General features: G+C 38.3%; 1 protein-coding gene across 1 annotated transcript in view; it reads right to left on the reverse strand.

Moving 5' to 3' along the window:
• Window positions 1-16,103, reverse strand: part of LOC123559912 (CUB and sushi domain-containing protein 3-like) — a 156,775-nt gene that overhangs the window by 63,367 nt on the left and 77,305 nt on the right. Inside the window, exons 33-38 of the mRNA XM_053516658.1 lie at window positions 14,668-14,844; window positions 14,051-14,227; window positions 11,868-12,041; window positions 10,771-10,950; window positions 9,637-9,810; window positions 8,871-9,056 (exon numbers count right to left, since the gene is read on the reverse strand). Coding sequence (XP_053372633.1) covers window positions 8,871-9,056; window positions 9,637-9,810; window positions 10,771-10,950; window positions 11,868-12,041; window positions 14,051-14,227; window positions 14,668-14,844 — 1,068 coding nt within the window. The remainder of the gene's footprint in view (window positions 1-8,870; window positions 9,057-9,636; window positions 9,811-10,770; window positions 10,951-11,867; window positions 12,042-14,050; window positions 14,228-14,667; window positions 14,845-16,103) is intronic.

Genomic DNA, 16,103 nt, shown 5'->3' on the forward strand with positions numbered 1-16,103 from the left:
CGCAGGTCTAGTCACAAGTAGTCCAAATATAAATAGTACTAATCTTTTTTCCTTTCCTTGTGCATTTTCTCGGCAGCAACGTGCTTACTTTTACCCTACCGCGCTTCAGTATGTATCACTTTGCATTGTAATGAAATCGGCATGTTCCTATCGCATGCTAGATAAAAATGGCGGCGTAAGAATTTAATGTCACGAAAAGAGAAATTGAAAGAAGCAAAAAGTAGTAAATTCAGCGGGTTGTATTTAACGAACTGTAGTTTTCTTATATAAAAGTTAACACCCCCTTTTCTTTTTGTTTTTCTAAAGTAGCGATCTAGCTCTTTATGGGAATGTAAGTCTCTGAAAATCTGATATGCTAGAAAATGTCGAAACACCGTTATGAAGTGAGTGGATTTTATATGAAATAAAGAACAGCTGGATTTAGTGGTGTTCAGCCTATAAGGGGCAATACATGTTATTTTCTGAAAGCCCTCGAAAACGAATGGAAATGCCATTAATCTATTCTTTATGATGTAAAACGGTAACAAATGGCTGAAAACGCTTAAATTTCTTGTGTTTTTGGAATTTAGATCGAATTTTCGACCAGGTGGTACTATTTTGGTTCGTTTTAGGACCTAGTAAATGTCTTTTCTCGCATTTTAGCACTTCATTTGTCTAAATAATATTGAAATTAGCATGTTTCTGAATGAAAATGACAAACATCGTAACGATTAAATGGATGGTAAATGTAAATTCCACGAATAAGGTAAAATTAATTGAAATATTGCTTGCACAGGGCTAAATTTTGCATATTTTTGGGGATGGGGGTGACCTGTAATGAATGGTTATTTCTCTACATTTTCTCAATATTTTGCACCAAAACAAAGCAGAATCATTGTGAAATAGGTGTACCTTGAGAATGAATGCAAATTCATGGAAAAATCAGACAAAATTTTCTCTTATAGGCTGACCACTACCAAATAGAATGTAAGCCTCCGCAGGTCTAGTCACAAGTAGTCCAAATATAAATAGTACTAATCTTTTTTCCTTTCCTTGTGCATTTTCTCGGCAGCAACGTGCTTACTTTTACCCTACCGCGCTTCAGTATGTATCACTTTGCATTGTAATGAAATCGGCATGTTCCTATCACATGCTAGATAAAAATGGCGGCGTAAGAATTTAATGTCACGAAAAGAGAAATTGAAAGAAGCAAAAAGTAGTAAATTCAGCGGGTTGTATTTAACGAACTGTAGTTTTCTTATATAAAAGTTAACACCCCCTTTTCTTTTTGTTTTTCTAAAGTAGCGATCTAGCTCTTTATGGGAATGTAAGTCTCTGAAAATCTGATATGCTAGAAAATGTCGAAACACCGTTATGAAGTGAGTGGATTTTATATGAAATAAAGAACAGCTGGATTTAGTGGTGTTCAGCCTATAAGTACTTACTGATATAAATCCATTTTGATTACAATCAGGGGAGGTAATCAAATATAAAATAACTCTGAACCTACGCTTGGATCTGATTTGTCATGGAATCAAAGATTTATTGTTGTTGAAGATATTTTGGACGTTTGTATCAAATAAAACCATAAATGAAGTCTCTATATGTCTGCAAAAGCCAAAATAGCCAATTTTGGACCTTTAAGGGGCCATAACTCTGGAACCCATGAAGGAATCTGGCCAGTTCAAGAAAGGAAGCAAGATCTTGTGGTGATACAAGTTGTGTGCAAGTTTGGTTAAAATCAAATCATAAATGAAGCTGCTATTGTGCAGACAAGGTCAAAATAGCTAATTTTGGCCCTTTCAGGGGCCATAACTCTGGAACTCATTAAGGAATCTGGCCGGTTCAAGAAAGGAATCGAGATCTTATAGTGACACAAGTTTTGTGCAAGTTTGATTAAATTCAAATCATAAATGAAGCTGCTATTGTGCAGACAAGGTCAAAAAAGCTAATTCTGGCCCTTTCAGGGGCCTAACTCTGAAACCCATAATGGAATCTGGCCAGTTCAAGAAAGGAACCAAGATCTTATGGTGATACAAGTTGTGTGCCAGTCTGGTAAAAATCAAATCATAAATAAAGCTGCTATTGTGCAGACAAGGTCAAAATAGCTAATTCTGGCCCTTTCAGGGGCCATAACTCTGGAACCCATGATGGGATCTGGCCAGTTCAAGAAAGGAACTGTGATCTTATGGTGATACAAGTTGTGTGCAAGTTTGGTTAAAACTAGAGCTATCACTAAAGGTGATGAATGTACCCCCCGCATGCACTGACACAGTACATTGCAATTTAACGCATACAAGATTGCATAATTATGTGGACTGTATGTATATAGACTGTATGTATACAGTATAGTAACAAAAAACAAAGTCCCATTACTATGCAGAATATTTATCTAAAAGAGTGTAACATGCACCATGCACAGCTAGGGTTGGTACTGATCACTTGTGTGAAGTTTCATTAAATTGTGTGTAAGGGTTTGGTAGATTAGGCACGCACAAGATTGCATATGCAGACTGTATGTACATAGTATGTTAACAAGAAACAAAGTCCCATAACTCTGCAATGTTTGTCGCTGAAAGAACCTAACATGTCCCAAGCACAACTACTGTTATTACTGATCACTTGTGTGAAGTTTCATTAAATTGTGTCAAGGGGATGAGGAGAGATGGTGCGCACAAGATTGTGTCTATGTATATAGTATAGTAACAAAAAAAACAAAGTCCCATAACTCTGCAAATTTTTTTTCTGAAAGAACCTAACATGCCCCATGCACAACTACTCTTGTTACTGATCACTTGTGTGAAGTTTCATTAAATTGTGTCAAGGGGATGAGGAGAGATAGTGCACACCAGATTGTGTCTATGTATATAGTATAGTAACAAAAAAACAAAGTCCCATAACTCTGCAATTTTTTTTTCTAAAAGAACCTAACATGCCCCATGCACAACTACTGTTGGTACTGATCACTTGTGTGAAGTTTCATTAAATTGTGTCAAGGGGATGAGGAGAGATGGTGCGCACAAGATTGTGTCTATGTATATAGTATAGTAACAAAAAAACAAAGTCCCATAACTCTGCAAAAAAATTTTCTAAAGAACCTAACATGCCCCATGCACAACTACTTTGGTTACTGATCACTTGTGTGAAGTTTCATTAAATTTGTCAAGGGGATAGGAGAGATGGTGCACACAAGATTGCTGTTACGGACAAGGATCTGACAACTGCACATAGACATGAACGGACCAGACCAGACAGACGACAGACAGACAGACGACGACAGACAGACAGACAGACAACCTGAAACCAGTATACCCCCCCTTACAACTTTGTTGTCGGGGGGTACAATAAAATCATAAATGAAACCACTATCGTGCAGACAAGATATTGTTGAAGCACGGACGCACGCAAGGACGGACGGACCGACGACGGACGAAGGGTGATCACAAAACAAAAAAAAAAGGAATGGAAATATATATATATCTATATATATTTATTTTTTTAGGGGGTGGGGGTGCAGGTGAACGGGAGAGGAAACAAAATTTCACATGTTGGTTATAAATATTGATTAAAAATTAAAAATGAAAAAAAAAACAAAAAAAAACAAAGGGTAAAAGGGTGAAGTGGGGGATGGGGGGGCAGAGGATGCATGATCAGTGGTGGGCATGACTGGGTGGAGAAGTGAGGTGGGGGTGGTAAAATAAGAAATGAAAAAACAAATATATATATTTTTTTTTTTAAGGGGGGGGGGGGGGGGGGGGGGGGGGGGGAGGGGGAAGGGGTGTGACCAAGGCAAGTGTGTGACCAGGTGTGGGTGCGCAACTTCACATGTTTATAATAAATGTTCACAGAAAAGAATGAAAGAAATTTAATGAAATTCTACCAAATGGTAAGTTTGTATGTACAAATATGTGGATTTTTAGACAATTAAAGGGCAACAACTCTGAAGTTACAAAAGAAACCCGTACAAAATTGTCTGTGCACAACCACATTATAGTGCTCTAAATTCTTTTAAAGTTTCATAGTTCTAGGTCAAATATATCAAATGTTAGAGTGTAGGACAAAATCCCCTGTGGACAAAACGATTGTAGGACATTTGCCCCCCAGGACATTTGCCCCCCAATCAAAAAATGTTCTACCGGACATTTGCCCCCCAGTTGAAATGGCAGATAGGACATTTGCCCCCCACATCTTATTTTTAGAATGGACATTTGCCCCCCAATATTTTTGTCCAATGTGCCAGTAGATATACTGTGTTATATGTTGTTTTATTATCAAAATTACTCTAAAAGGCAATTTTCAGTCAAAAAAACTATTTTATTGATACAAATTTGATGAATATGTTAATTACATTGAGGTGTTAAGGTAAATAATAGCCTATTATTGAGTTATAAAAGTGCTCATAACAATGTTATAATTTTTTAATTTGTGCAATGATTTTAACACTCGAACTTGGCAATAATTTGGCAATTATCTACTAGAAAGATGTAAGAAACAAACACATTGTTATCTACAATATGATAATTATCTTCCACTAAGTTCCTAAAAAATCACTAGGGGACAAAAATATTGGGGGGCAAATGTCCGTTTCAGAAATAAGCACTGGGGGGCAAATGTCCTATCTACCATTTCAACTGGGGGGCAAATGTCCAGCAGTCCACTTTTTTATTGGGGGGCAAATGTCCTGGGGGGCAAATGTCCGGATCCCGGACAAAACCCCCTTTGCTCATTTTTGCACAGGCGGACAAAACACCCTTCATGTTTTTTACAAGGAGGACAAAACCCCCTTCGCACTTTTTTCAAGGAGGACAAAACCCCCTTCGCGGTTTTTACAGGGAGGACAAAAACCCCTTCATCCTAGAATGAAAAGGGCAAATTATATAATAATATTTAATTAATCAAACTATCTGAGAGTTATTCAACAATTTACTTTAATGAACAGTTCAGTGAGAAAAAAAACATACAATTAACAAATTAACATGTCAATTAATTAGGAGCTATTTCACACTTTTTTTTCTACAAACTATAATAATTGTATAATTATGTATAGTCTGATAAATCTCAAAGTCATTGTGGAACAAACTGTAATAATTGTATATAATAGATTAAGTACATCAATTATCCATATTATAATATATCTTCAAGACATCTTTTTCTATGAATAAAATGATAAATCTTAAAGTGTATTATGATGTTTTCCCTTTTGAATCCTTATAAAAAGCAAAGGGGGTTTTGTCCTCCTTGTAAAAAATGTGAAGGGGGTTTTGTCCTCCTTGTAAAATTCATCAAAGGGGGTTTTGTCCTCCTTGTAAAAAACATGAAGGGGGTTTTGTCCGCCTATGCAAAAATGAGCGAAGGGGGTTTTGTCCGCAGGGGATTTTGTCCGGATCCCCAAATGTTATGATGCAGAAATTGCCATACCTATAGTACCCTATATAGTTAACACTAGAAACTTCTAAGGGCCATAACTCTGGTGTTACTTGGGCAATCTGTCTGAAACTTGATGGGCCCCATAACCTCATAGCGGTGAACATGTACATGAAGTTTGTTTGAAAAAAATCTAAAATAAGGAATTTTTTTTTTTTGGGGGGGGGGGGGGGTGGGGGGGATAGGGGGCGAGGTGTGTGATCAAGGTAAAGGGGTGACCAGGTGTGGGTACACAACTTCACATGTTTACAATAAATGTTCATGGAAAAGAATGAAAGAAATTTAATGAAATTCTACCAAATGGTAAGTTTGTTATGTACAAATATGTGGATTTTTATACAATTAAAGAGCAATAACTCTTAATTTACAAATAAATCCGAATGAAGTTGTGTGTACACAATCACATTATGGTGATCTAAATTCTGTTTAAGTTTCATAGTTCTAGGTCAAATATATCAAAAGTTATGATGCAGAAATTGCCATATTTATAGTACCCTATATAGTTAACACTAGAAACTTCTAAGGGCCATAACTCTGGTGTTACTTAGGCAATCTGACTGAAACTTCACGGGCCGCGAGAACTCATAGTGGTGAACATGTATATGAAGTTTTAAATAAATATTCCCAACCATTTCCTAGATATGGCTCTGGACGGACGGATGGAAAGACGGACGGAAGGACAGACGGAAAGACGGACGGAAGGACGGACTGACGGACAATGCCAAAACTATATCCCTCTGACTTTCGTCGGGGGATAATAACCAGTATTACATAAAACATGTGATATGTAAGACAGCACTGCCTTCAACAGCATACTGAAGAAAAGACTTTGAAACTTTTACACTGCCTTGCACCAAGAGTCCGCCGAGAGCCTCCAGTTGACAAATAGTACTAAGCCTTCAGCTGACAGCCAACAGTGCCTTCAGTAGACAGGCAACATAGTGCCTTCAGTAGACAGACAGTTAGTATACAGCATTGGGTAGACTACACCTACAGAGCATGTTTAGTAGACATTTTGTAGAAAGCCTCTGACAGTGCAGAGCCTTGAGTACGACACCAGTACAAGACCTTGAGTAGACAGCCGCTACACGATATTAACAGCAGATAGAAAGTAAAGTGTTAATCAGATAGTCTGTAAGGAGCCTTAAGTAGACAGTACATTCTGTGCCTTGAGTAGATAGTCAGTAAAGTGTTTATTAGACAGTCTGTACCCAAGCCTTGAGTAGACAGTACATACTAGGCCTTGAGTAGATGGTCAGTAAAAGTAAGAAAGTACTTTCTGGGCCTTGAGTAGATAGTCAGTAAAGTGTTAATTAGATAGTCTATACCAAGCCTTGAGTAGACAGTACATACTGGACCCAGTTACAGAGTAGATAGTCAGTGAAGTGTTAATTAGACAGTCTGTCCCAAGCCTTGAGTAGACAGTACATACTGGGCCTTGAGTAGATAGTCAGTAAAGTGTTATTTAGACAGTCTGTATCAAGCCTTGATTAGACAGTACATACAGGGCCTTGAGCAGACAGTCAGAAAAGTGTTTATAAGACAGTCTGTACCAAGCCTTGATTAGACAGTACATACTGAACTTTGAGTAGATAGTCAGTAAAGTGTTATTTAGACAGTCTGTACCATGCCTTGATTAGACAGTACATACTGGGCCTTGAGTAGAGAGTCAGTAAAGTATTATTTATACAGTCTGTCCCAAGCCTTAAGTAGAGAGTACATACTGGGCTTTGAGTAGATAGTCAGTAAAGTGTTATTTGGACAGTCTGCACCAAGCCTTGATTAGACAGTACATATTGGGCCTTGAGTAGACAGTCAATAAGGTGTTTATTAGACAGTCTGTACCAAGCCTTGAGTAGACAGTACATACTGGGCCTTGAGTAGATAGTCAGTAAAGTGTTATTTAGACAGTCTGTACCATGCCTTGATTAGACAGTACATACTGGGCCTTGAGTAGATAGTCAGTAAAGTATTTATACTTTGTGTGTGTGTTGAGTTTCTTTACCCTCGCCACCGGTTGAGACCATATGGGCAAGCATATCTACAATTATTCTTCTCCTCCTCCTCGTACATCGTCTTTTCATCTCTCCCGTTATAGCACATCAGTTAGTTTTCATCGCTGTTATGTTTCTTCTGTTATGTGTGTCATCATGATTATGTAGCATTATGTGTGTGTCTTCTTAATGTTGTTGTCATCGCTATTATCTCATCTACGTTTTTAACGGTCTCATCGGCTGTTCTCCATCTCGCCCCGTCGTCACCGCGTTGTACGTCGCCTCCACCAACTGTCTTGCCCGAAGTGTCGCATCTGGAGGCCTGGTCCAGAGGTCCCACCTTGTCGATGAACCAGCTGTGGTCGATATTGATAGGCCCCAGAGATGGTAATCCGGCATCGAGTCGGGGGTTCTGAGCCAACATCAACCTCGTCGATGAACCAGCTGAAGTTTTCCGGCCAAATGGCAAGCAACCGTTTCGATAGGCGAACCGAAATGTATCAAAACCGGAAGATCCCTCAGAGATGGTAATCCGGCATCGAGTTGGCCGGGATCAACCAGACCCGGCACTCCGGTTGTAGAAGAGAGGTCCAACACGAAGGCAAGTAGGCAAGATGAAGCTCAGCCGATGTCCCCTTTCCACGGCCACACTCCCTGGTTTTCGTCATGTGACGCTAACTAGATCAGGCGTTGACCTAGTTAGGGCGCTGACCCAGTTAGCGCCATATGTGCCCTCTCCGCGACGTGCACGCACCAGGGAGCTCGGAGAAGTATTATTTATACAGTCTGTCCCAAGCCTTAAGTAGAGAGTACATACTGGGCTTTGAGTAGATAGTCAGTAAAGTGTTATTTGGACAGTTTGCACCAAGCCTTGATTAGACAGTACATACAGGGCCTTGAGTAGATAGTCAGTAAAGTGTTAATTAGACAGTCTTCAGCAAGCCTTAATTAGACAGTACATACTGGGCCTTGAGTAGATAGCCAGTAAAGTGTTAATTAGACAGTCTGTACAAAGCCTTGAGTAGACAGTACATACTGGGCTTTGAGTAGATAGTCAGTAAAGTGTTAATTAGACAGTCTTCAGCAAGCCTTAATTAGACAGTACATACTGGGCTTTGAGTAGATAGTCAGTAAAGTGTTAATCAGACAGTCTGCACCAAGCCTTAATTAGACAGTACATATTGAGCCTTGAGCAGATAGTCAGTAAAGTGTTAATTAGACAGTCTGCACCAAGCCTTAATTAGACAGTACATACTAGGCCTTGAGTAGATAGTCAGCACAGAGCCTTGAGTAGGCAGTCTGTACAGACTAGACTAGACAGTCAGAACAGTGCCTAAAGTGGACAGTATAAAGTTTTTGAGTAGATGGCAGTACAGAGCCTCGAGGAGACTGTCAAAACAGTGCAAACAGCAGTACGACCTGTAAAGAAGACATGGAGCTGTCGGTTAACATGGAGCAGAAAATGTTACATACCAACATAAAAGCAAGTAGGAAACTGGCCACTCCAATCTCCACCATCCAGGCACACTAGCATAACAATAGGTGATTCTGTTCCATTTATTAAATAGCCAGTGTTGCATGTGTACGTTGCTCTATCCATATACTTGGTTCCTGTGGCAACTACTCGTCCATTAACCAATGTGCCAGCTGATCCACAGTCTGTTGACAGAAATAAAACAAGGTTTTGATTAAAACTGTGAAACATTTACTTTATACAATAACACAGTACGCTTTCGTAGATAAAAGATGTTTCTGAAGTCCATTTATCAGACATATTTTATCAATATATTTCTTTTTTGGATAAAAGCATGCATGACTGATAGTTTTGATAACAAAATTACTACATACCTCACTGTTAACAGTAACAAAACTTGCATATGATAAGAATCCTATAAGCAAGGCCAATATCGAGAAACTGGCAAAATAACTTAGTTAATGATCAAACTGTAATTTTTACTCAGTGTTGTGATAAAACATTCATTAAAATCATTATTTCATATGCAAGTGATATAAATGACTGAGTACGTGCTAGCACTCCTTAGCATTAATAATGGCATTCAGGCTACGTCCCTGTCCAAATATACTTTAGTTGTGCTAAAAACCACTGAAGGCAAGCTGCTGTCACTTAACTAATGTAAATTATACACATCCAATGGTTTTATGGTATAATTTTCACAATAATAGATTATATATTCAGCCGAGTGTTAATATTGTGATAAAGATAGAACTATATACTGACCATATATTGTACAGACAGGTTGAGCACCACTCCAGAAGCCCTCCATACAAGTCCTAGTTATATCACCAGTACTGATATAATAGCCAGGGTCACATGTGTATGTAGCTGTCTCGTTGAAAGTAGTTCCAGTTAACGTCACATCACCATCTCCAATGTCAGACAGAGAACCACAGTCTGCAAAGATTGCGTGTTGCAATTTACAGAAATAGATATGGCCATGACCTATGTCAAATGTTAAGAGATTTGTGTCAAATTCTGTGTACTTTAAAAGATTATTACTACATATTATTACATTTGTTTGGTTTAGCGTTGCACAAACACAATTATAGGTCATATGGTGACTTTCCAGCTTTGATGGTGAAGGAAGACCCCAGGCATCCCTCTGTGCATTTTCATCAAGAGCAGGCACCTGGGTATGACCACTGACCTTCTGTAAGCCAGCTGAATGGCTCCTTCACATTAAGAATTCAACGCCTCAAGTGAGGCTCAAACACAAATCAATTAGGGGCAAGTGACCACTCGGTCAGCCATTGAAGAAAGATTAAAATACAGCAGATAGTTCATAATTAATTTACATAGTTTAGTTCTTTGTTAACAACTTCAGCATAAATCATAAACATTTTTAGATTTACCTTAAATCGATGCATGTATCTGCATGACTGGCTGATGACTTTTTTTCGAAATAAAGACATTTTTATAAAATGTAAATATATCTTCAATTCCAGAAAGTATAATTTTAAGAAGTTATGTTTTGCAGGAAACAGTACTCAATGAAATTCTCCAGCACTTCTGTAACGATTTATCAATGTTACACGTATCTGTGTGACAGGTTGCGCAGCTATAAAAAGTACACTGAGCACGCAGAGGAGTATTCTAGAAAGCATGTCGCTACATGCAGCAGACAGTAATGATGTTAAGATATCAGCCATATAAGCATGATGTAGACTTGTAGTTCTCAAAGATATTACTTCAATTTTCCATGTGTGTTCCTATATGCTATACTGATTGATGATGAAAGCCTGAATTGATGTTGCTCTTCTTCTTATCCACAATGTCTACAATTTAGCTTGGAAGCCCCTGTATTTAATGCATTGAAAATTATATTTATAATAAAAGTAATTTGGGAAAACAAACCGTAAATAATGCAAATCAACTCTGTTCCATTCCAGTTTCCATCTGCTTCACATGTACGTAGGCTGTCTCCTCTGCTCCTATGGAAACCAGTGTTGCATGAATAGTTTGCAACTTGCATGTAGGTTGTACTACCATTCAAAAACACCTGTCCATTTGGTGGATCTTGTAACTGACCACAGTCTGAACAGGAAAGAGGATTTTTCATTTAACTTATTTCATCTGGCACAACAAAATAAATGTAGATGTTTATTTGGTTGTTTTGGGCTTAACAACCGGGTAATGGTTTTTCAACATTATTTCAGTTATGTAACAGCAGACAATTAACCTAACCAGTGTTCCTAAATTCTATTCTGGTACAAACCTGTTCTATGCAAGTAATTACCAACTTCCCCACATGAATCAGAGGTTGAGGAAGAATTATTTCAGACACAATGTCTTTTATCAAATCATCACAGAGAACTTAAGCATGACCAGAAGATCTGTAGATCTGTGCTCCCCCTATTGAGCTAAGCTGTCGAGAAAACCAAAGATTATGTACAACCTCAACAGCTATAAGATAGTACATGTTCGTTGTAGGTTCAATCCCTGCCAAACATACAAAAGAAGTGAAAAACTGCAGTAATAGTTCTGTTGTCACTCAGTATCATTAGGATATTGTACCAGGTGGTAAAATATACCTATATAGCCAATTTTCCCACATATGATTCTCATATGAAATGATTACCATATGAAATTCATATGCTAATCATTCCATATGAAACTGATATAATTTTCATATGAGAATCATAAACTGATATCATATGCTTATCATACGCGGCTCTTTTTTTTATGATTAGCATATGAAAGGTCTCATACGAAAATCATATGATAATCATATCGGTTTCATATGTGGCGACATTGCCTGTTTAGGTATTTGTAAGCAGATACCTTGTTGGTGGCACAAGAGCTTTGTAGCACATGTTGTTTGTTCAGCATATGCCATGATGAACAAAGCTTATCTTTATCATTCTTTTTGTCAAGATCATTTTGAAACAAGGACATCCACAGAAAAAATGGATTTTATAGAAAATTCAGTTTACACAATGTAAAATCCTAACCTCTAATAGAGCATGTGGGCTCATCTCCACTCCATGTTCCATTACCACAGGCTCTAGTGCTGTCCCCTGCAGTCTTGTAATACCCTGTATTACATGTATATCTCGCCATTTCTCCATATGTCTGCCCTGTAACATTAACTTCTCCATCAGTGGGATCTGACAACAATCCACAATCTGAAAATTAAATTTTACTCATGAGTATCTTTTCAAAAATACATACCAATCTGAAAGACTGTTATTTGAACTAAATGCTAGGTAGTGAATATTGTGGTATAAATACCCTCAAGACAATAGCAGTTATCTACTTACCACAAACCCAAGCATTCCCTATTCTAAACAGAAACAGTTTTCAATCTAAAGGTCCCTTTGACTGGTCATCTACTGACCAACCCTTTGACTGGTCATCTACTGACCAAATGTAATCATCCAATGAAGTCTGATAATCACTGGTTCATGTCTTCTTCAATTACTGATTGGAAACCATTTATCAACTGACAGTTCTTACAACAAACAAAGAGTGAAGTGACCTAATATCATTCATTATAATATCTAATAATATAACTGTTTATAACATCTTTTTCGGTGAATTATTGAAATATTAGAGTGAAATATATCTGGCCCCGATTTCATGAAAATACTTAAGTTTGTTAACTGACTCAAGTATTAATTTGCTTAAGGAAAGTAAAAACTTAAGCAAACTAACTTACTTAAGTCAATTAACAAAGTAAAGTATTTTCTTGAAATTGGGGCTAGGTATTTTCACAGAGAAAAATATCAAATATATTTTTCACTGGCAAGAGACTACAGAATCAGTAATTTTAGTCAAAACATGAAATAAAAAGAAAATTTGTTTGTTTTACATGTAAAATTAAAAATGTCTTTCACTCATGAACACCATATCTTATATTTTCACTTATGGCTATGCCACTCGTTAAACTAGAAGATGCTTTTGTAGAAAAGCGCACGTCTCCCCCAATGCATAGCCGTACAGGCAAGAAGTCAATAGGGGACAGGAGCAAAAGTGAAAGAGACACTTATGGTTGGCTGCAATATGGATCATCTACTTGGCATGTCCAATCATCCCACTAAGTTTTTTCATTCTGGGCCCAGTGGTTCTCAAGTTATGAATTGGAAATGGTTTTCCATGTTAAAGCCCATGTGTCCTTGACCTTTGATTGAGTGATCCCAAAATCACTAGAGGTCATCTACTCTGCAAGTCCAATCATCCTATTAAGTTTCAACATTCTGTGTCAAGTGGTTCTCAAGTAATTAATTGGAAAGAGTTTTCTATGTTCAGGCCCCTGTGACCTGGACCTTAGCTCAAGTGACCCCTAACATGATAAAGGGTCATCTACTCTTTAAGTCCTATCATCCTATGAAGTTTGAAGGTTCTGGATCAAATGGTTCTCAAGTAACTGATCGGAAACGGTTTTCCAGCTTCTGCACCCTGTGACCTTGACTTTTGACCAAATGACCCAAAATGCAATAGAGGTCATCCTATGAAGTTTCAGCATTCTGGGTCTAGTGGTTCTGAAGTTATTGATAAGAAACGTTTTTCCATGTTCAGGCACCTGTGACCTTGACCTTTGATCTAGTAACCACAAAAATAATATGACCTTTACAAAAAGACCCCAAGATCAAAAGGGGTCATCTACTCCATAAGCCCTGCCACCCTATAAAGTTTGAAGGTTCTAGGTCAAATGGTTCTCAAGTTACTGACCAGAAATGGATTTCCATGTTCTGTCCGCTGTGACCTTGGCCTTTAATAAAGTGACCCTAAAATCAATAGGGGCCAGCTACTCTACATATCCAATCATCCTGTAAGTTTCAACATTTTGGGTCAAGTGGTTCTCAAGTTACTGATCAGAAATGGTTTTCCGTGTTCAGGCCCCTGTGACCTTGACCTTTAATAGAGTGAACCCAAAATCTTTAGGGGTCATCTACTCTGCATGTCCAATCATCCTATGAAGTTTCAACATTCATTCTGGGTCAAGTGGTTCTCAAGTTATTGATCGGAAATGAAGTGTAACTGACAAACAGACTGAAGGACAGGGCAAAAAAATATGCCCCCCCCCCCCCCCCCCCCCAAAAAAAAATATTGCATCTGGTGTTCACGCATGAAAGATACTTGAATTTTACACTGAAGCAAACAAGTATCCCCTATATATACCAATGGTACTTACCATACAGTGTACAAGTGGGTTGTGTTCCATTCCAGGAACCTCCATGTACACAAGTTCTAACATCATCACCAGCACTCTGGTAGTATCCAATGTCACACTGGTACACTACTGTTGCTGAAAACGTTGTTACAGTGACAGATACGGAACCGTTGACTAACTGTGGTGGAAACCCACAGTCTGAAACAGATGGTATATTTGTATTTTTAAGACATTTAGACATTTTGTTAATTTCAGTCAAGTAACTTTTATCAAAACCCACCCATACAGCCGACAAAAAGTGAATATCTCTCTTGTAAAGTTACACTGTTAAGTTTGCCTTGGTTTTACAAGCTCTTCAAGAAAGCTATAAATTAGCTTACTGTCTTTTCAATCTCATTATTATGTAAATAAGCAAAAAAAAAATTCTATGAAATTATGTTTAGCTAAGGAGATAAGGGGATTTTTTTTTTTTTGGTTTTAAGATAGATGAATGTAGTTCACATTATATAAAGACCTTACAGCTAGTAATAGCTAAGGAAGTCAACTTTAGGAATATATTTTTGGCACAAGCTTACAATAATTGCATATGAGCAAGACATAAATTATTAAATATTCTAAAATAAAGTTCAGTCTCTAACCATAAATAATGCACACAGGAGCAGAATCACTCCATCTTCCATCAGCGAGGCATGTACGTGTATTGTTCCCTGACAGTCTGTATCCATGGTTACATGTGTAAGCAGCTACATCAAGATACCCTGTGCCAGCACTGGTATCTACATCACCATTGAATGGAGCCACCATACTACCACAGTCTGGATGATATTATAATACAATTAATTAATTAACTAGAAAATGCTTTTGTAAAAAAGCGCATGTCTCCCCCAATGCAAAGTCCTATAGGCAAGAAGTCAATAGGGGTCAGGAGCGAAAGTCAAAGAGACACTGATGGTTGGCTGCAATAGGGATCATCAACTTGGCATGTCCAGTCATCCCGCTAAATTTCAACACTCTTGGCCTAGTGGTTCTCAAGTCACTGTTCAGGCTCCTGTGACCTTGACCTTTGATCAAGTGAACTCAAAATAAATAGGGGTCATCTACTCTGCATGTCCAATCATCCTACTAAGTTTCAACATTGTAGGTTAAGTGGTTCTCAAGTTATTTCCAAAAAATGATTTTACATAAACAGGCCACTGTGACCTTGACCTTTAATAGACTGACCCCAAAATCAATAGGGGTCATCTACTCTGCATGTTCAATCATCCTATGAAGTTTCAACATTCTGGGTCAAGTGGTTCTCAAGTTATTGATCGGAACTGGTTATCAATGTTCAGGCCCCTGTGACCTTGACCTTTAACGGAGTGACCCCAAAAACAATAGGGGTCATTTACTCTGCATGAACAATCATCCTATGAAGTTTCAACATTCTGGGTCGAGAGGTTCTCAAGTTATTGACTGGAAATGGTTTTCCATGTTCAGGCCCCTGTGGCCTTGACCTTTAACAGAGTGACCCTAAAATCGTTAGGGGTCATCTACTCTGCATGACTAATCATCCTACGAAGTTTCATCATTCTGGGTCAAGTGGTGCTCAAGTTACTGACCGGAAATGGTTTTCAATGTTCAGGCCCCTGTGACCTTGACCTTTAACGGAGTGACCCCAAAAACAATAGGGGTCATTTACTCTGCATGAACAATCATCCTATGAAGTTTCAACATTCTGGGTCGAGAGGTTCTCAAGTTATTGACTGGAAATGGTTTTCCATGTTCAGGCCCCTGTGGCCTTGACCTTTAACAGAGTGACCCTAAAATCGTTAGGGGTCATCTACTCTGCATGACTAATCATCCTACGAAGTTTCATCATTCTGGGTCAAGTGGTGCTCAAGTTACTGACCGGAAATGGTTTTCAATGTTCAGGCCCCTGTGACCTTGACCTTTAATGGAGTGACCCCAATATCGATAGGGGTCATCTACTCTGCATGTACAATCATCCTATGAAGCTTCAACATTCTGAGTCAAGTGGTTCTCTAGTTATTGATCGGAAATGGTTTTCCATGTTCAGGCCCCTGTGACCTTG

This window comes from Mercenaria mercenaria, chromosome 10 (assembly GCF_021730395.1).
Source record: "Mercenaria mercenaria strain notata chromosome 10, MADL_Memer_1, whole genome shotgun sequence".
Taxonomy (NCBI): domain Eukaryota; kingdom Metazoa; phylum Mollusca; class Bivalvia; order Venerida; family Veneridae; genus Mercenaria; species Mercenaria mercenaria.